The sequence below is a fragment of the Natator depressus genome, chromosome 13 (assembly GCF_965152275.1).
Source record: "Natator depressus isolate rNatDep1 chromosome 13, rNatDep2.hap1, whole genome shotgun sequence".
Taxonomy (NCBI): domain Eukaryota; kingdom Metazoa; phylum Chordata; order Testudines; family Cheloniidae; genus Natator; species Natator depressus.
Genome location: NC_134246.1, coordinates 23,935,039 through 23,957,495, shown reverse-complemented (window position 1 = coordinate 23,957,495; position 22,457 = coordinate 23,935,039). Strand labels below are relative to the sequence as shown.

At 42.0% G+C, this 22,457-nt stretch overlaps 1 protein-coding gene across 5 annotated transcripts in view; it reads right to left on the bottom strand.

The window, feature by feature from the left end:
- The window catches only part of PTPRT (protein tyrosine phosphatase receptor type T), a 720,698-nt gene that overhangs the window by 96,712 nt on the left and 601,529 nt on the right, over positions 1-22,457 (bottom strand). For all 5 annotated transcript variants that reach the window (XM_074970228.1, XM_074970229.1, XM_074970231.1 and 2 more), the window contains one exon: positions 18,183-18,318. In XM_074970228.1, coding sequence (XP_074826329.1) covers positions 18,183-18,318 — 136 coding nt within the window. The remainder of the gene's footprint in view (positions 1-18,182; positions 18,319-22,457) is intronic.

The window sequence follows — 22,457 nt, the reverse complement described above, 5'->3', positions numbered from 1 at the left end:
TGAAGATACTTACCTTTCTCTGTAAAGTACTTTTAGATCTTTGGATGAAAGCCATTTTATAAAAGCTAAATATTATTATATGAAACAGAATGGGATGATGAGTAAATGATGATGATGATTGTGCATCTTTTGAATATCTACATGTCTGAATAAACAAAGCACTGAATAATCAAGTCTCATGAAACTCTAAATTGTTTAATTCAGGTAGCACAAAAGGACGGTGGGTAGATGGTTGCTCATTCATGTTCTATGTCACTAATTAACCATGGATAATTGTTAAGGATTTCCTATTACAAATTCTCTGTGACAGGCTTCAGAAGATTTTGATACATTGTATCACAAGGAAATATGTTATGGCAAACATGTATAGCATAGCACAAGGGGATTTCCCCACTGAAGAAGCAGAGAGCTTCTTATCATAGGTTACGCCACAAGATATGGCACAATGTGCTGCAACACAAAGTACTGTACTGCATCTTGACAAACATGAAACGTTGATCATCACAGGTGACAAGCTGAGTCACGACAGAAAAGGAATGATGAAAGAACACAAACTTCAACTTACTATACAACTTTACCTTTGCTGTTTCGGCCACTACAAATACTGGGACAGGTTTCCAAATGTAGACACGTGACATTAAAGTACAATTGTATGTTTAATCTGCACATACAATTGCCATGACTTCACATGGAAACCTAGTAGCTGGGCATATACATGGTTAATTAGTCACATTTGCATACACAATTACCCATTTTGCGTATGCAGTCACAGTAATTGGTGCTCAGAGATTGGGCATACCACCACACATGCATTTGGTATTCCTTTTCTTGTTGCAAATATGACCTGCTTCATTTTCTCACTCATGTACAATTTGCTGCCTACAAAGAGATTTCCTCAGGGGAAGTACAGCTGATTACAGAGGTGCAAAATGATTACATTGAAACTACATGTTTTGCCTCATAACAGGTCTCATTAAAAACTTCAAATGCAGGCCAAAATCCCAACGTTTTCCAAACCTTTTGAGTGACTCTGGAATGCATAGCTAAGCGCATCTGGCCTCATTTATGGTTTCATAATGAGATCACATGAAATTCAGGGTTCCACATGATTTTGACAATAAATCAAATTAAATGTAGCCATTTTCACTGAGTTTCATTATGAGATTCTGAGTTTACTTGAACCTAACATCAGAGAGAAACTTGAGAGACACAAACATGATTTGTTGGGGAAAAGTCAGCATGGCTTTTGTAAAGGGAAGTCATGCCTCACCAAGCTATTAGAATTCTTTGAGGTTGTCGACTAGGTGATATAGTGTACTTGGATTTTTAGAAAGCCTTTGAGAAGATCCCTTAGCAAGGGCTCTGGAAGAAACTAAGAAGACATGGGATAACAGGGAAGGTCCTGTTTAAAAGATACAGTGAAGTAGGAAAGTTTGCAGATGATACAAAATTATTCAAGATAGTTAAATCCAAAGCTGACTAAGGAGAGTTACGGGAGATCTCACAAAAGTGGATGACTGGACAACAAAATGTCAGATGAAATTCAAGATTGATAAGTGCAAAATAATGCACACTGGAAAAAATAATCCCAACTACACATATATAATGAAGGGATCTAAATTAGTTGTTACCACACAAGAAAGAGTTCTTGGAGTCACTGTGGATAGTTCTCTGAAAACTTCAGCTCCGTGGGAAGCAGAAGTCAAAAATGCTACCAGAATGTTAGGAACTATTCGGAAAGGGAAGAAAATAGGACTGAAAATATCACAATACCACTACATTAATCCATGGTGTGCCCTCACCTTGAATACTGTGTCCTGTTCTGGTTGCCCCGTCTCTAGGACCGTACCAATTTCACGGCTGTGAAAAATGTGTCACGGACCATGAAATAAGCCCTTCCCTATGAAATCTGATCTCCCCCATGGGCTAGGAGTGCCCCAGTCAGGGGGCTCCTAGCTGAAAGTCCCAGCTGAGCCGGGGAGGGAGAGGACTTGTCCTTCCGCTGCACCCTCGCTCTCACTCTTAGGGGGAGATCAGACCCACTCACAGTGCCTCCTTCGGCTGCAGAAAACTCCAGCCCCCAAGGTTTCTGCAGCTGGAGGAGATTTGTGGAGGTGGGTCTGATATCCCCCTGCTCCTGGGAGTGTCCCAGCTAGGGAGGCCCCTGCTGGGCTGGGAAAGGACAGGACTTGTCCTTCCCTTCGATGGCAGCTGGTCGGGGGTGGTGAGATCAGACCCACTTCCGGGTACATTTTGGGTTGGGACCCCCATGGTTAGAAGACTGTAAAATTTCAGATGTAAACAGCTGAAAATGTGAAACTGGCCAATTTTAAAACCCTCTGCCTGTGAAATTGACCAAAATGCACCATTAATTTGGTAGGGCCCTACCCATCTCTGAAAGGATATAGTGAACTGGAAAAAGTTCAGAGGAGGGCAACAAAGATAATCAAGGGTATGGAACGGCTAAAAAAAGGAGTAAAAAGATTAGGGTTGTTCAGTTTAGAAGAGAGATGACAAAAGGTGATATGTTAGAAGTCTATAAAATCATGAATAATGTGGAAAAAGTGAATAAAGAAGGTTTATTTACCCTTTACCACAATGCAAAACCCAGGTGTTACCCAATGAAATGAATAGGCAACAGGTTTAATACAAACAAGAGGAAATACTTTTTCACATAATGCACAACTAACCTGTGGAACTCATTGCCATGAGATGTTGTAATGGCTAAAAGTATAACTGGGTTCAAGAAAGAACTAGATAAGTTCATGGAGGATAGGTTCACCAAGATGGTCAGGGATGCAACCCCTGCTCAGGGCAACTCCAAACCTCTGACTGCCAGAAGCCAGGAGGGAAGACAGGGATGGATCACTCCATAATTTCCCTGTTCTGTAAACTCCCCTTGAAGCTCTGGGCTACTGTCAGAGACAGGATACTGGGCAAGATGGATCATTAGAGTCTGACCCAGTATGGACATTATGTCCTTATGAGGAGGGATTTGGGAAGTGAGAGCCCATGTAGACGAAAGCCAAAAGCAATATTACAAAAAGTGAAGTGCAAGTACTACAATTAGAATCATAGAATATCAGTGTTGGAAGGGACCTCAGGAGGTCATCAAGTCCAACCCCCTGCTCAAAGCAGGACCAATCCCCAACTAAATCATCCCAGCCAGGGCTTTGTCAAGCCTGACCTTAAAAACCGCTACGGAAGGAGATTCCACCACATCCCTCGGTAACCCGTTCCAGTGCTTCACCACCCTCCTAGTGAAAAGGTTTTTCCTAAAATCCAACCTAAACCTCCCCCACTGCAACTTGAGACCATTACTCCTTGTTCTGTCATCTGCTACCATTGAGGACAGTATAGATCCATCCTCTTTGGGTTCTCACAGTGTTGCTAACTCTAGTGATTTTAATTGTGACTCTCACCATATTTTATGTTTTTCTTTAAGTCCCAGCTTCTGAAGTTGTGTGATTTCATGAGAATTTCATCTTTCATTAAAAAAAAAAAAGTTTCCAGCCCTCAAGGTTGCAGGGAAAACCAGAAGGCAAAATTTTTTTTTTAAAAGGCCCATTAGTTTTAAGTCAACCTAATATTTTTTGAGGGCCTGATTCATTATTTTTGCATGCCTGGGGCTGGCTACGTTACACACACAGCTCTAGGACTCCCAAACTCTCTTTTCTTTTAATATCACCATAGTGAATCTCGAAAAGCCAGGGTCTAGGAAAGGTGGAGAATAACTTAAAGTTCCCAAAGATTACCAAAAAAAAAAAAGCGCTGGAATCCAAGGAGGTGCCTTTCATTTTTATTCATGTGCAGAAGATTCTCCATTTGTAATTTGCTCAGTCTCTTCTTCTTACCTACCGACGATGTAACCAGAATAATTTTCTGTAAAGCCCAATCTAATGCAGTCAAGGATTTCCTTTTAAACATCCAATATAGCTGATCTGTTAACTACATAAATCCAGTCATTGAAATAATGGTGACTAACTTGAACGGGGTTTCGGGGCTCTTTGCAATACTAAATCCCTGCTTCCTACTGCAGAACATCTGGCTCCAGAGATGGAAGTGGTAGGAGTCAGGTCAGACGTCTAGTTATGCTGTTTGACTGGCCTAACCATTTGATAGTGAAAATCAGACAGCTGAAACTGAGCATATACCTTTCTCTGTGTTTCTTTGGGACTAGATATAGCCATATCTACCATCTCTATATAAGTAGTATCACAGAGAAAGAGATATATATTCATAGAGTGAATGGTGCCTCCTGTCTCTGTCTCCTAGTCTCAGTCTTCTTGGCCAGACACTTCCAATCTCCCCCACCACAATTCCCAGTCCGTTTTCCTCCTAGTGGCAGCTAGCATTCCCAGTCTCCTTCCCCGCAACCCACTACCCGGGCTTCTTGTTTCAATCTACTCCCCACCCTGAGTGGTCCATTTCCTGTCCCATCTGCATCCAAATCAGAGAAATTTCTCCTCCATGCTGCCTGAGATAAGTGTGGGGGGGAGGGGGGAAGGGGGGGTGCAGTGGGGGGGTCATTTAGAGCTCAGGAGAGATAGTAGCTCTGCTTTCAGTTCTGGTGCCTGAACCCAGACCCAGCAAGGCATTCAGTAGCTCACAGCAGTAATTGCAAGGCCAGTTATGCTCATCCAGACTGGAGTATGCTCAGTGTGGATGGAATTTTTAAACTGAAAAGCCCTCGAAAATGGTTCCCAAACTTGTTCCGCCGCTTATGCAGGGAAAGCCCCTGGCGGGCCGGCCAGTTTGTTTACCTGCCGCGTCTGCAGGTTCGGCCAATCGCGGCTCCCAGTGGCTGCAGTTCACTGCTCCAGGCCAATGGGAGCTGCTGGAAGCAGCGCCAGTACATCCCTCGGCCCGCGCTGCTTCCAGCAGCTCCCATTGGCCTGGAGCAGCGAACTGCAGCCACTGGGAGCCGCGATTGGCCGAACCTGCAGACGCGGCAGGTAAACAAACCAGCCCGGCCCGGCCCGGCCCGCCAGGGGCTTTCCCTGCACAAGCGGCGGAACAAGTTTGGGAACGCCTGCCCTAGAAAATCTCTGCTGGGCATGGGTAAAATGATTTTCCAAGGAATTCTAACTTGGCCAAATTTGTGTGGATTTTCACGGGGATGTCAAGCATAGGGGTGCTAGACATTTACAAAGAAAGGGTCACCAGAATTTAACATTGGCAAAACAACATATTTCCCCCCTATAATCCTCGGAAATGGCTGTATTGTTTTGTCTTAAATTGTCCCAAAAAATTCAGCCTGAGCCAGATAGCAGACATGGAAAATTTCAGCCACATGGTTAAAGTTTGGCAAAGTTATAAGCAACTGGTAACAGGGTCTTATAATGGGAAGTTTCAGGCAATCTTACCAGCCTCGCCTATAATATACACAGAATGTCTTTCTTAAACACCGATACAGAAGGGGAGGTGGGTGTTTCACCACTGAATGTACAAGTACCCATTAAGCAGCCCCTTCCCATGACCCAAGTCTTTGTCACATTGTAACAGGCAGTTGGGTTTTAATTAATTAGGTTCAGATTTCAACCTTAATCCAGAATAAAGAGCTAGTTTTCTTAAAAGGACTTGGTTTTCTTGACTTATATCAGCCCTGCCCCCCACCCCACCTTCATTTTGCCACAAGAGGTCTTTGAGGAACTTATTTACAGTAGACCGTGACAGGCTGTCTGATCCTGTTTATTCAGTCTCACACTTCCAGGGGTCACTAGAGGCTCTGTCTTGTCAAACATGTAACACTGAAGAGCATCACATTCTTTGACCCTCTAGGGAAACATAAGTCACAATTTTGGAGGAGTTAAAACTATTAATATAAAATAAAGAACTGACCAACATCCAAACTCTTAAGGGGTCCAAACAGTCAAAAAGTATTTGCACAATAAAAAGTTACACAAATGTCTTTTGGCTTCAAGAAGCATTTAGTAACTAACCATATTATTTTATTATACTTTTTATGTTAGGCAATATTCAACTAATATTACAAGTGAACAAACCATCTTCTATAGAATATTGGGGAAGCATCAGATGTTGGCATTCCGTATTTTGAAGTTCGCCCCCCGCCCCCACTAGATATTTGTCAAAATTGGGAAAATGAATGGGCTTAAATGAGTATGTTTTTAAGTACTTGTGGAGACAAACACAAAGATCTACTCTGGTTTCAAGGAGGATGAGATAAAAGCGTATTAACTAACTGTTTATGTGCGTGAGCAGGATCCACATGGACAGTGTGTATGCAGAAGGCAACTGTGCGGTATATTCACACCCCAACTTGCTGCAAATTAAATGTCTGTATAGACAAGCCCTTAGTATCTAGTGTAGGCAAAGACAGTCCTATTTAAAAACATGTTAGCTGGTCCTGGGTGACTGCAGAATTGACCCACGTAAGCCCACCATTCACTTTTCCCCGACAGAAAAAAACTCAAGCTGGTCTGGTAGGGTTACGGATATATGACTGAGTCATACAGACAAGTCTGGTAGCTTCACACATTTGCTGAACTAAAAGGGTTTGAACACATCCAAACCAAACTGAAGGCTAGGGTGTTTGTCTAAGTCTATGTAGATAAGGTTCAGAGAAGCATCCTCATTTGGGGGTGTTTATAAGAACCAGGAGTAACTTTTGACAATTCAGCCTTTCCTAATCTCACTCATCGGTCCTTGTTTTGGCAGTACAGGGTTCTCAATCTCTCTCCATCCTTCAATTCTGTACACTGGTTAACAAAAAACTGCACTGAGAAAAAATCAAATCGATTGTGTCTATTACTGATTAGCTATAATGCCCTAAGCCATGAACAGATGTCACTGTCGTATCTTCCAGCTCCACATGAAGGCAGTGCCTCAAGTTTGTCTAATTAAATAACATATTTTCTGCATCATTGCCTAGAAAGACAAGACTATCTTGCACAAGTGCCTCTGCAGGCTGAGAGATGATTGCTTTAAGTAGGTTTGAATTCAAAGAGGTTAAGCTGCTTGTGTTTTTGTTTGTACAACGAGAGAACAAATCTGTTACAAAATGATTTATTTCAGAGTAGCAGCCGTGTTAGTCTGTATTCGCAAAAAGAAAAGGAGTACTTGTGGCACCTTAGAGACTAACCAATTTATTTGAGCATAGCTCACGAAAACTTATGCTTATGCGAAATGATTTATGCAGCCAGTGGTGTGTGTGTGTGGTATGCTGCTGTTGTTTTTTTAAGCCACACATCACAGGATATTCATATCAATCTGTGGCCCTGGATGGTGTTTCCCATAACAAGATCTGGTCCCAATCTGCCTTAGTTTACAAGTGAAATTTGTTTGGTAGGCTCAATCCCATCTCTAATGGACACTTGTCCACATGAACTGCCACCCTCAACCTCAATTTGACATGACTGGCTGTGTCCATTCAAAAGAAGTCCAGAACTAATACAATAGGTGTGTTTGAATGAAGATCAAAGTACACTAGCAGATTGAGGTAAAGCAAGCATCAAAACACGTTTGTACACTCTTCTTGCCTCTAAAGGGGGAAAAAGAGTCACCTATAAACTAGCCAATTGTTCTCAGAGAATTATGCCCACCCTGGCTGGCTCACAACATTGTTGATGGTGCACAGCCAAAGAGGTACACAGAGGAAAACAGAACACAATGATTTCACTTGCATGCAGACAAAAAGGGGGAAATGAGTAGAGAAAGAAGTTTCATTTCCAAGCTCTAGGAAGTAGAGCTGACCCGAAAGTGAAACTTCAATTGCAACTCCCTTTAAGTTTCCAGAAGCTCCAGATTCTAATCCCGTCTGTTCCTATACCGTGGGTAGTTTTTTGGCTCTGCATCTAATTTGACTGTGGTCACTGTTCTTGCAAAGTTTCAGCATGAAATGGTGGAAATCTCACAAGAACAGCTCACCTTGCAAGAATTTCACCATTCATGATAGCTGAAATATCACCAAATCGGATCTCAGCAGGGTATAGATAGAGCCCTGAAAATCTGTGGCTATCCTCTTTATATCCGTGGCTATCTGCATCCTCAGACCATTTTTGCAGATTGGATTCAGATACAAATTTTGTATCTGCACTGGGCTCTAGGTATGGACCAGGTTGTGATATGTCATTCCATATTCCTTATGAAAATATGCTTATGATAGGAATATGACATAACTGAGATATCCTTTATGCAAGATGGCTCATGTGAGATATCATTAGAAAGGTTATGATTTACTGAATGTGATTATCCTATTTGTATGCCTGTGCCATTTCTGTATCTGAAATTAGGAATATTAACTATTTATTTGTATTTCAACCATGCTACTTTGGGTGACGCCCACTGCTAACACTTCAGGTACAACAATGGAAAAGCCAGACAGGGCGGATGGCCCATCAGCAAGGACAATGGACTGTAAAAGAGCTTAGTCTTCCTGTGAACGTGTGGGTCATCCTGTGAAGAATGGCTACAAGGGCCCTACAGAGGCATGTAACCATGTCACCTGATACTGGACCCCATCATGAATTCTGTACTTTTCCAGGAGAAGCTGGCAGGCGGAGTGGGGGAGGTCAAACTAGGAAACAAGGGACTCCTGCCTTATGCAAATCCTATTTAAGGGTGGAAAGTGAGGTAATCTTGTTTGTTAGTTCCCCCTTGCTACCCCACCAAAGATGACTGCTGGAAACAACTAAGACTGAACTGAGGGAAAGAACTGGGCCCAGGCTGGAAGAGCGTCAGGCCTGTGAAGAATATTATTAGAACCAAATTTAGGATGAGAACTTGCATGTAACCAGTTTCTTTAGTGTTTTAAGCTTAGTTTGCATGCTCTGTTTCATTTTCTTAGGAACCTGCCTTGTTCTGTCCGCTTCCTCCGTAACCACTTAAAATACACCTATTATAGTTAATAAATTTATTTCTGGTTTACAATATAACCTAGTTTATACAATTTCTAACTGGGGGGTGGGGGCAAGAAGTGTGCACATCTCTCTTCCACATTGAGGGAAGAGGCAAATTTCATAATATATCTTTGGGTCTGTACTCCAAGGGAGGTGGACTTCTGAGTGATGGAGCAAGTCCCTTAAGCTGAATCTTCCCAGAGCTGATCTGCAGCTGGGTGTGGCCCTATCTGTGTGTGTGTGTTAGAGGAGGTTTTAAGAGCCTGGCTCAGCAAGAGAGTAAAGGGGGCCCATGCTGGCAAAACAGGTAGACTCAGTGGTATCTTCAGCGCCTCAGGTGGCTTCCCAAAGGGTCCAACCTGTCACACAGGTATGGGTCCGAACATTGTCTACTCTTCCCACCTCAACCAAAAGGATGTGAAAAAGTACAATAAATCTAGTGACTGTATATACATACAACATAAACAACCTGTTAACTCTATAAAGTAGCCTCTGAGTTTCCTCCTGGTCACTAAAGAATGACTATTTATATGGTGCAGTAACCACGCATAAGCACTTTACCAAACAAAGTTGATGACAATTTCTGCTTCGAAAAAGCTTAAAATCCAACTTGGACACAACCAGTTATTTACCTCTGCTTCTTAGGATTCTTACTCATTGGTCACCTAGCCTTTTGCTGGCTCTCCAGCTTACAATGCAAGAGTGAGGATTACGCAGTGATGATGGACCAAATCCTGAGATGGCGTAGATCAGCACAGCTCCACTGCGATCAGTGATGTCAATGGACGCAATCTGATTTACACCAGCTGAGGATCTGGCTCACCATCTTTGAAGAAATAAAATTACCTGCCTGCAATTCCACTTCCGAGACTCCTCTATGATGATATTTTCAAACTCTTGTGTTGGGAGCTGGAGAAGCAGTGACGGGCCAGATCAGCAGTGAGTAAGAATCCAGCAGATATTTTTAAAGATATGCAGACCAAGGAGTGGACCAGCGCAGGAAATCTTCATGGAACGAGTGGATTTTATAGAGGAAGTTGACAGAAGAGAGGGGGGGGGTTGGAAAACAAAGATACGTGAGTCTCTACCAATTACAGGGAACAGCATAAGAAATGGCACAAAGTTGGGACCAAGAAAGGAACCAGGGAAAAGACTGAAGGATTAATGATGGAGAGATCCTAATCTGTGGAACCTATTTGTGAGCATGCTTGCAGGCCTGATGAAATAAATCCTAGAATCCTTAAGGAACAGACTGAAGAAATCTCTGAGCCATTAACGATTATCTTTGAGAACTCGTGGAGGATGGACGAGATCCCAGAGGACTGGAAAAGGTCAGATATAGCACCTATCTATAACAAAGGGAACAAAGACAACCCAGGGAATTATAGATCAGTCATCTTAACTTCAGTCCTTGGGAAGATTCATAGATATTAAGATCAGAAGGGACCATCATCTAGTCTGACCTCCTGCACAACGCAGGCCACAGAATCTCACACACCCACTCCTGCGAAAAACCTCTCACCTATGTCTGAGCTATTGAAGTCCTCAAATCGTGGTTTAAAGGGTTCAACGAGCAGAGAATCCTCCAGCAAGTGACCCATGCCCCATGCTGCAGAGGAAGGCAAAAACCCCCCAGGGCCTCTTCCAATCTGCCCTGGAGGGAAATTCCTTCCTGACCCCAAATATGGTGATCAGCTGAACCCTGAGCATGTGGGCAAGATTCACCAGCCAGATACCCAGGAAAGAATTCTCTGTAGTAACTCAGATCCCACCCCATCTAACATGGAACAAATAAACAGTCAATTTGTAAGCACCTAGAAGATAATAAGGTGATAATAGGAACAGTCAACATGGATTTGTCAAGAACAAATCATGTCACGCCAACCTAATATCCTTCTTTGACAAGGTAACAAGTCTTGTGGATGGGGGGAGCAATAGATGTGATATATCTTGACTTTAGTAAGGCTTCTGAGACTGTATCACATGACCTTCTCATAAGTAAACTAGGGAAATATAGCCTAACTTGGGGTGGATGTGCCCTCTGAGGGTGCGAGATGCCCTTTCTGGGGGTGCGAGATGCGCCAAATTTTTTTACAAGGTAAATCATCGAAAAACAAATTAAGCACAGGCACGTAAGTACGACTACTTTGGACAAATGGAGGTTGAGACAATGAAGCTTGAGAATTTCTGGTGTGCTCAACTAGCACTGTTTCCCCAACTGGCGAAGACAGCGCTGGAGATCCTTGTGCCATTTGTGACTAAATACTGGTGTGAGAGAGGATTTTCATCACTCTTACACATCAAAACGAAGGCCAGAAACCGCCTAAATGCGAGTGATGACATGTGTGTGGCTATTTCAAAAAAAGTTCCTCGTTTCTCAAACATCATTGAACAAAAGCAACAGCAGAAGAGTCACTGAGCCGGTAAACTTAAAAAAAAGTGTGTAATTTTTCATGTATTCTTAATTTTACTGCAAAATTAAAATAAATATATAATTCTCTCTCCTTCGTTCTATAGTTATGATATATCTAGGTTTAAAGAACTGACCTACTTCAACGATTTTTGATAAGGGGTGCAAGAATATACTATATTTTGAGAACCAAAGGGGTGCAGGCTGCAGTAAAGGTTAAGAACCACTGGCCTAGATGAACCTATGACAAGGTGGGTGCACAACTGGTTGGAAAACCATACTCAGAGAGTAGTTATCAGTGGTTCACAGTCAAGCTGGAAGGGCATATTGGATGGGGTCCTGGAAGGATCAGACCTGGGTCCAGTTCTATTCAATATCTTCATAAATTATTTGGATAATGGCATAGGGAGTACACTTACAAAGTTTGTGGACAATATCAAGCTGAGGGGGATGGCAAGCACTTTGAAGGAAAGTATTAGAATTCAATATGATCTTGACAAACTGGAGAAATGATCTGACATAAATAGGATGAAATTCAATAAGGACAAATGCAAAGTACTACTCTTAGGAAGGAATAATCAATTGCAAGTATTCAAAATGGGAAATGATTGCCTAGGATGGAATACTGCAGAAAAGAATCTGGGGTTTATAGTGAATCACAAACTAAATAAGAGTTAATAATGGAATACTGTTGCTAAAAAAGCAAACGTCATTCTGGGATGTATTAGCACAAACATGGTAAGCAAAACACAAGAATTAATTCTTCCACTCTACTTAGCACGGATGAGACCTCATTTGGAGTATCATGTCCAGTTCTGGGCACCACACTTTGGGAAAGATGTGGACAAATTGGAGAAAGTCCTAAGGAGAGCAGCAAAAGGTCTACTCTAGAAAATATGACCTACAAGGAAAGATTGAAAAAACTGAGTTTGTTTAGTCTGGAAAAGACTAAAGGGGGACATGATAAAAGTATTCAAGTATGTAACAGGCTGTTATAAAAAGGAAGATGATAAATTGTTCTCCTTAACCACTGAGGACAGAACAAAAAGTAATGGGCTTAAACTGAGGCACCCGAGATTTAGGTTAGACATTAGGAAAAAATTCCTATCTGTAAGGGTAGTTAAGGACTGGAACAAATTATCAAGGGAGGTTGTGGAATCCCCATCACTGGAGGTGTTTAAGAAGAGGTTAACACCTCTCAGGTACTTAGTCCTTCCTTAATGCAAGGTACTGGACTAAATGACCATTGAGGTCCCTTTCAGTCCTACATTTCTATGATTCTGTGCAGGAGTTCACTTCCATGTACTGCAAATCCTGAAAATTAGCACATGGTCTATGGCAAAATTTGGAACTCAAACTCCTTTTCTGATCAGAATTTATTACAAACACCCCACATACTAAGACGAACTCGATGCATTTTAACATCTCCAGGTACTGTCACTGAAACATTTACAGTACTACTATACAGGTCCAAGCAAAACATGTCTGCTTATGCAAACTTTGCTCATTTGTGCTTTTAACCCCAAATTAAGAAAAGATACTTACAGAAAATGAGTATCTCCCAAGTATTTACAGTATATTACTTCATAAGAGTATCCTTAAGTCTCTGACTGGACTAAGCTAAGCTAAAGAAAAACTGTATCCCTTGATACTGGATTTCTGATCACCATCAGAAAGGTGCTGTTTGTTTTCTTCACAGCAATATATATGATTTATAACAAGACACCACAGGCCAACAGAATTATGAGAGAGGCTATCAATGCTGAAAGGAACCAGGGCCGGGATGCACAAAAAGAATTAGGCATTGTGACGCTACTATGTCATACTGCCTAACTTTTACGCGTTTGGTAAAATCATGGTGATACACAAAGTCTGAGTTAGGCACCTAACCTCCTGTACAACGAATGGGGAGAGATAAGCACCTTATACCACAATTAACATAAGCTAGTGTGCTAGGCGGGGAGTTGTCTAAGCTAACCAGTGGAAGATGCCATCTAGAGGGGTATGCGCTAAGACCCACCCCTCTCACAAATATTGACACCTAAGCGTGGGCTGCAGCAAGGTGTCTATGTCCTGTTGTGATTCAGAGCTAGGAATCCTCTTTATACTTACGTGCCTTATCCTGTTTTAGCAAGAAGGTATGGGGTGGGGTGAATGACTCAGTGTGAGAGAGAGCACATGTGCGCACACAAGCATGAGCATGACTCTGTAGCCTGGTGGTTAGAGCACTCACCCAAGATGGGGAGGCCCGGGATCCAGTCCCCCTGTTCCAGTGACTCTAATTATTTATCCAAAGCGCAACAGCTTCAATAGAAGAGATTGAGGGAGCCTCACATCAGAATATCCCATAGCCCAGTGGTTAGGGCACTCACTTGAGTTGTGGCAGATCCCTGTTCAAATCCCTTCTCCCCCTCAACCCTATCACCGGTGGGCGAATGCTGTTCATAAAGCGATCACGCTATATCTGACTTATCAGTCCTCATCTTCAAAGGAAACCGGCACAACACTTTCAAAAGATGAGCCTGGGAGCTTAAAGATGAGCCTGGGAGCTTAAATTCATTACTCTGCTGGACACTAAAAAGCATGGACTGAACAGACACACTGGATTTATGGCTTCTTACAATAATCTATAACCCACCGACTCCCTCTTTTTGTCCTATGAGTACAGAGGAGTTAACGGGCCACTTTACCTTAAATGGTCCCTTCGAATATGTGCTAATTACTTATGCTAAGCAATATGCCCCACCTTGCATTTTGCTGTGATGCTGGGAGCATCTTTCCCAGACCTGAAAAAGAGCTCTGTGTGGCTCAAAAGCTTGTCTCTCTCCCCAACAGAAGTTGGTCCAATAAAAATATTACCTCATCCACTTTGTCTCTCTAATTGGTTTTTAAGGCACTCAGTAGCGATGTAATTAACGGACAATTTACATCCTCAAGTATTATTTTATTTGCATGTGTCAATGGGCGCAATGAATGAACATGCATTTTTGAGGGCATATCTTGTGTGCCCTTCTTTGAAATGTCAGCAGCGTGCACTACGAGCAGGGGCAAATAAGCTGAAGGAAAGTTTTAATACTGTCTAGGAACGAGTGTCTTACCCTGCAACCCCTCAGTCACATGAGTAGTTCGTACTTATGCTAGTAGACCCACCAAAGTCAATGGGGCTACTCACATGTGTAAACAGTAGTAGCTGTCTAACTAAGGCGGCGTGCGATCAGGCAGCTCAGATTTCATCTAGGATCAGAAATGTAGTAGGAAGAGAGCCTGAGACATAAGCCCTTGTATTAGAGACCTGGTATGAGACAGGGCCTGCTTACAGAATTTGGCAAGAACAGGGCTGATATTACAGAAATACACATTCCTAAGAAGTGCTAGTTACAGAGCGCTTACGCAAACACATCCCAATATTAAGGTACCAGAACATTTTGATATTAAGGAGGGTACAAAAATATTTCCTAAGGATAACAGGAACACACTGACCCCTTTTAAAGATAAGGTTAGGATGACAGTACGTAATAAAGATGTTTTAACTAAACCAAGGGTAGGCAACCTATGGCATGCGTGCTGATTTTCAGTGGCACTCACACTGCCCGGGTCCTGGCCACCGGTCTGGGGGACTCTGCATTTTAATTTAATTTTAAATGAAGCTTCTTAAACATTTTAAAAACCTTGTTTACTTTAAATACAACAAGAGTTGAGTTATATATTATAGACTTAGAAAAAGAGAACTTCTAAAGACTTTAAAATGTATTATTGGCATGCAAAACCTTAAATTAGAGTGAATAAATGAAGACTCGGGATGCCACTTCTGAAAGGTTGCCGACCCCTGAACTAAACCAACATGTACAAAATACTGGGTAATAACTAGTGACATCAGGGGGCAGTAACTAACTATGTCAAATGGGCAGTACTAACTTGTTTGTATTGGGGTACAAAAATGTATCTCAAAGGGAGTATCTTTGGCCAGCCTAGGGAGCAGTGGAAAGTCCCACTACTAACTAAGCTGCGTCCATTGTCACAAGCATACATGTCTTCGTATCCTCGTAGAGTCTGCCAGGTGCTGTTACCATGCTTCATTAACAATAAACCTAGCTGGGTGCCTTTGCTAAAAACCAAGTCTGTAAATTTATTGGGCAGTTTAATTAAGGTCTGATATCTCCGCCATCTGCGCAGAGCTGGGACAGCACACACTGAATAAACACATACGCAGCCAACAACTGACCACAACAATCATGTTGAAAAGTAGAGAGATCATTAGAAAAGTAACTCACAAAAAACCCCCAACACACAGAAAATCCGTCCTTGGTACGAAACATATCTGTGTCCATATCTGTATGTTACATGGTAACAGCTCTTACAATGATAACAGAAAAGCCAGCTACAAGTTATGCTCTATTTCAAAGTTTGAGAACCAATGGTTCACAAAGAAAGCACAGATTTCAGAGTAGCACACCGTCACACAAAGACGAACTGCTTGAAAACTTTGCTTCTATCCACAGCAGCAACAATTTCAGACAGTTTCAACCAAACATGAACAAAACCAAATTCTCAGAAATCACTTATCCCCACTGAAAGATTTTAATGCTCTGTCCAGCTGAACTCATATTCCAAAGGAAATGGCTGTTTCTAAGCAAGCACAAACACACCATGCTTGGCAGGGTAATAATCACCCTAGAATAAGCCACTCCAGCATCCTCACCCTCTCACATAAAAAAAATAAATTAAAAAAATAATAATAAAATAAAGCAATTTTCTGCTGAAATCTCTGCCATATTTCACAGCCAGTCATTTAGAAATCACATGGGAATGCTGCATGCATCTGCAAAATTGCATCTTCTCTCTCTCTCCAAAGGCACAATGAAGGATAATTGTAAAATAATGACAAGTTTAAGAAATGTGCAAAACAGAGTAAAATTCCAAACTGCAAAACAGCTCAAATTTCATTTTAACAACACTACTTTGCACATATATAGCATCATTCATCTGAGGATATGAAAATGCTTTACAAAATAAGTTCTCAACACATCTTTGAGGTATTGTTACCCTTTTTTCAGACAGGCAAAGTGACTTTCCCAAGGTTATGCAGTGACTTGCAGAATCTAGTCTAGAACTCAGCACTCCAGATTTTAGGTCCATGCTCTAACCACAAGTGCCTCCTTCATACATACAAGTCAAAACCAGATAATTCAACCAGATTTACTATTGTAGTCTGGTTCACATAGTCCTCTAATTCCCCTGGACAAAATCTCAAAGCTAGAACATTTCTTCTCTGCTTTCCTCCTCTAACTTCTCTACTTGTCCCACTGCCCCGGGCCCATTCTCGTTTCAGCTCTTACTCTTCTTTTTAACTTCTCACTCTCTCTAGCTCACACTACAAACATGCTTTACTCTCTCCCATCTTACAAAAACCCACCATTGACCCCCACTTGCCCCATCTCTCTTTTCATCTCTAAGATCATTGAACGTGCTGTCGATAGTCACCTTCAGTTCTGTCCCAGACCTTCCCAATCCAGCCTCCACCCCTAGCACTCCACTGAAACCACTCTCACCAGTTTCTAATGATATCTTCTTTGCCAAAACTTAGAGTCCCCATACTCCTTTACCTGTCAGCCATCTTCAACACACTTGCCCATGCTCCTCTTCTTGAAATCCTGTCCTCCACTGGTTTCCAGGACTCAGTCGTCTCCCCTACCTCTATAATCGCTCCAGTGTGTCCTCTGGAGAGTCCTCATCCTCCCACCAGTTTTCTGTGGGGGATTCCACAGGACTTTGTCCTTGGTCCCCTTCTCTTTTTTCTCCATGCCTTATCTCTGGATAATGTCATCCACAAATGCAAATTCAACTACCACATCCATTTTGACAACTCACAGATCTCCCCCTCCAGACCTGTTTCCTTCTAATCTCCCTGCTGCTCCTCCCTGCTACCTCCTTTCTCAATCCCTGTGGACAGTATCCCCATTCTACCTGCCTTCTTCAGCTTGGCCCTCTCTCTAGGTCCACACATCTAGACTATGTCTACATCTTGCTCATTCTTTCTGCATAACATCTCTATGATAGGGCCTTTCCTATCCACACACACAGCTAAAACTCTTTGTCCATGCTCTCATCATCTTGCCTTTTGATTATTGCAGCATCCTTCTCTGTGGCTTTGAAAATGCAACCTTGCTCCACTGGTATCCATTCAGTATGGTGCTGCAAAGATTTTCCTAGCTTGTCACTTTGACCACGTCACTCCTCTTTTTATATCCTTCCACTGGCTTCCCATTTTCTACCACATCAAACATAAGCTACTTGTATTCACTTTCAAGGCCTTTCATGGCCTACTCCTGCCCTACCTATCATCTCTCAGTCACTTTGGAGATCTTGATTCCTGCCTCATGATGCCAGCTTCCATTGCCCAGTTGTTAATTTTTCAAACAAGGCCCTTTGTGCTTTCTCCCATGCTGCTCCTCATTTGGGAGGAGCTCCCAGTAAATATCCACAAAACTGACACACTATCCTCCTTCAACACCCTCCTCAAAACTCTTTCCCCATGATGCCTCCAAAACACTTGACAATGTTTAAGCTGCTGATGGGCTGAAATCACTGTCCGTCAGGCCGGCCAATACTGTATCATTGTTTCTTTGTATTCTTCCAAATGTCTGTCTCCATCTGTTGTCCCTTGTCTTTGATTGTAAGCTTTTTGGGACATGGACTGTCTTTTTGTTCTGGGTTTGTATAGTGCCCAGCACAACGGGGCCCTGGCTTGTAGGTGCTACGTTGATACAAATAAATAACAACCACCACCACCACCCAAATCCTTTCCACCACATGAACACAAGTGAAACATTTTATCTCTACTGAGGTAACAGCTTCAATAAAATACAAGGAATCCCAGTCAGTAGCTCTACAATAGAAGCAAAGCAGAGACTTACCTCCTTTTGATGGTGAGCATTGCTCCTAAGAGGATAATAACAAACATCAGAAGGCCAGCTATAACCCCAGCCATTTTCACTGTGTTGTCAGCTTGCTTTTCGGGCTCCACTGCATTGGAATTCTGGGTGGAAGCTCCTTAAAAGGTGAAGGGAGGAAGGAAATAAAAATTAGAACCTGTAGAAAATATCCCATAGTGATCAGATTTGAATAGTTAAAACCTAATGATACACATATCAACAAATTGCAACAAACAAATTGTCCATCTAGCCTGATCTACTGCTTTCAGCAGTGGCTAGTACCAGATATTTCAGAGGGAGGTGTAAAGCCCCAATATAATACACATGATTAATTTTACAATATTATACTATCGGGGAAAATGTCTTCTTCAGATAGTAATCAGCTTATACCCAGAAACAGGAGAATTAATAGCAGTTACGAATTTAATTTAAGTTTAGCTGCAGGTGCTAATCTTACGGACAGAAATAGCAAACAGCAGAAAGTTTACAGTGAAGCAGCCCCATAATAGTTTTGTAGCAACATTTTTTCTTCTGCAGTAGGAAAAAATATGTATTTGCCACTACACTGATTACACATCAACAAACATTAATCCAAACACACAAAACAACCCTCTTGCCCCTCAAATCATTTCCTTTGTTCCACGTATGAGTTCTTCTGTCTTTGGCAAGGCAACGCAATTTTCACCTCAACAGAAAATGTACACCATGTGCATTTAAATATCAAATATATTTATAAACTTACTCTTTGAAAAGCATTTCCTCTTTCACTTACTTGCCAAGGTCTGACTTCAAGGTTCTGTTTCCCCTTCAATAGTTGATCACTTTGTAGAATGTGGCTGCCCAATTATTTAGCGGTGCTACTCATGGGAAGCCTACTACACCTATGCCATGTAGACTTCACTAGCTCCTGCATTGATTTCCTTCCAGATACAATTTAAATGGGTTGAGTTTGATTCAGAAAGCCTAAAGGTTTTGTGTGACAGTCTATACTATTATGGTTACCACTTTTACAAGACTATGATTCATTTTGTACAAAGTATGCCTTGTGAGGTATCATTTGAAAAGTCATAATTTGCTGAATATCATTATTCTGTTAAAATATGTGTAGCAACACTATATGTGAGGGTATAAGATTCTACTGTATGATTGTAACTGAAATACATAGTAATTCTGGGTCCTACAAACCAATTTTTCAGAGACAAAGATACGCTAGCACCCCAGACACGTGTTAAACGGCCATCACCTACTTAAGCAGCCATCCTTCAGCTGATGGGAGGTGTAAACAAGAAATTTATACTTCATCACAGGAACTATTCAAACCTCACATCCACAATGGACGGCATGTCACCATGACACAGCACAGATGTTTCTAGCACATGAGACTGAATTATAAAGAGGGAGGAAACATTTGACTTCACCTGTCCTACTCCCATCTCTCTGCTCATGGCATCAACTCTCAAAGAACTAAACTAAGACAGAGTGGTCCCAGGCTGAAATGAGATCCAGCCTGCAAAATTTACAACAGCGTATGGTGAGACAAAACCTTTGCTTTTACATTCACTTAGCTTGTTAAGTTAGATATTAGCTTGCATATTACTCTTTTATTTTCTTTTGTAACCAATCCTGACTTTTATGGATCAACACTTGTAATAATTTAAAATCTATCTTTCTGCAGTTAATAAACATATCTTATTGTTTTATCTTAACCAGTGTGTTTGGATTAATCAGTGTGTAGGAAACTCCATTTGGGATAACAATGCTGGTGCATATATCATTTTCCTTTGATGAAATGATGGACTTTCTATGAGCTTGCATTGCTCAATGGTTTGCTGGACAGTACAAGACACATATTACCGGGGGAACAAGGTTGGGACTAAGAGCTTGCAAGTATTGCCCTGTACATAATTAATGAGTGACTGGGCAGAGTGCTCTGGGAGTGAATTTGCATGCTGATGGCTGTGTGAACAGGCCAGGAGTGGGTGTTCTGACAGCATAGCAGCATAAAAGACACCCCAGGCTAGAGAATTAAGGACATTGCTGTTCAGCAGTCCAGATTGTATCCTGGGTAATGTCACATTTTGAATTGTGGTTGCCTTAGAGACTATGGGACAAATGCTGATGTCAATTGCATTGTTGCTATTATTTATTTAGCTACTGATACAATATCTGACTTCCTTGTGATTACTTGAATTTACAACCAAGATCAGAACCTGACTGCATGAGCCACCTTGTCTGTTGAAGTTAGCTGGGTCCTCTTACTTGCAGCCCTCAAAGTTGAACACTTATAGGTTGGGAAGTGGGACCAAGGGTGGAAAGCAAACTGTTCTCATTAGAAGGCTCTGAAGCTTGCTTCTCTGATTAGTCTGACAAAGCCCAAGTGTGCTGATCTTTAAGGAAAGTTGTATGGATTCTCTGTTCACCAAGACTAGTTAGTGTTGAGTCAACTTTCTGAGACACAGTCAGGAGTCTCATTGATTCATTTTTGTCATTATTTTGTCATGTGATTTAAAAGATTGTACTGGCCAATATGAATCACAATACATCTGCATAAACAAAACAAGTAAAGAATACACAGGATGTAGATAAGTTCCTACTGCTCAAACCTGTCCAAACTGATGAACTTCAATGGGACGAGGATCTGTCCCTAAAACAAACAGGACATGCTGTTTCAAGAGGGTATTTTGTTCTCGTTAGCTGTTGAAGGACAAACATGGACCAATGACAAGTAAATAAAGGAAAAAACTAATTTCCAGACATTTTGTTTTCAGACACACATGGAAATTCCACACAAATGGGCGAATAGTCTAAAATTTGATGAGAGGCTAGAGAGAGCCAGACTGGTCCTCAAAGATCAAGGGTGCTTAGAACCAGAGTTCTGATGTGAAACTCTCTTTACTCCACACCGTGGTAGACTGGAGGGGCTTTTTTTCTTTTAAGTTTGAAAGTTCTCCTTTAAAATTCATCCCCACACTGCCTTTATAATGTGAACTGGCCACTCACTAGAGACAGTCCACATGACAAGTGACACATTGTGATGGATGGAGTTTGCTGGTGGTACTGCCTGGTGGTTAGGGGCTTAGACCTCTGTTTGCCATGCCTCTAGTCTTTCCACCGGGACACTTTCACACCTGGTGGAGGTCTGTCTTTTATTGGGGATTAACTTGACTCTCTGGTCAGGTTATTACTCAGTCTTATCTCCTCGAAGGACCCTGTAAGGGTTACCAAATGTCCAGTACACAGGAGTGCCTTACGGTTGCCTCCCTGGGCTCCTTCCTACCACCCGCTCTCTTGTCAAAGTCTTGCAGTCTGTCTCACAGTAGTGAGAGACGAGATACTAGTTGAACCTTCAGACCGACTGGGCTCAACCAACAGGTTCTTCCTCTCCAGGAAGAGGTTTCTGCATTGCCCTTTCTCTGGAGCTCTCAGGGTAGGTCCTTCTCCCTGGCTTGTCAGGCCCATTCAGAGCTGTCTGGCTCACTATTAAGCAGGTGCAGCTGGGTGGGGTCACCTTGTCCCAGAGTTGCTCCTTAATTAACCCTTTTAGTTGTAGTGTCACATTGATACACCCCATCACACACATCCTACCAGGTAAGGTTGAGAATGTTTCTGTGAATCACTTATAGAAACAGGTGTCTTTTCCCCTACAGGCTCTTCCTAATTACAATGGGTGATGTTGACTTTTCATAGAATGATAGATGCATAGGACTGGAAGGGACCTGGTCTAGTCCAGTCCCCTGTATTCAAGGCAGGACTGTGTACTAACTAGAGCATTCCTGACAGGTGTTTGTTTAACCTGTACTTAAAAACCTCCAATGGTGGAGAGTACACAAGCTCTCTCGGCAATTTGTTCCAATGCTTAACTACCCTGACAGTTAGGAAGGTTTTCCTACTGTCCAACCTAAACCTTCCTTGCTGCAATTTAAGCCCGTTGCTTTTTGTCCTATCCTCAGAGGTTAACGAGAACAATTTTTCACCCTCCTTCTTGTAACAACCTTTTATGTACTTGAAAACGGTCATCATGTCCCCCCTCAGTCTTCTCTTCTCCATACTCAACAAACCCATTTTTTTTTCAATCTTTCCTCATAAGTCATATTTTCCAGATCTTTAATAATTTTTGTTGTTCTCCTCCGGACTTTCTCCAGTTTGTCAACATCCTTCCTGAAACGTGGCACCCAGAACTGGACACAATAGTTCAGCTGAGGCCTTGCCAGTGCGGAGTAGAGTGGAAGAATTACTTCTCCTCTTTTTGCCTCATTT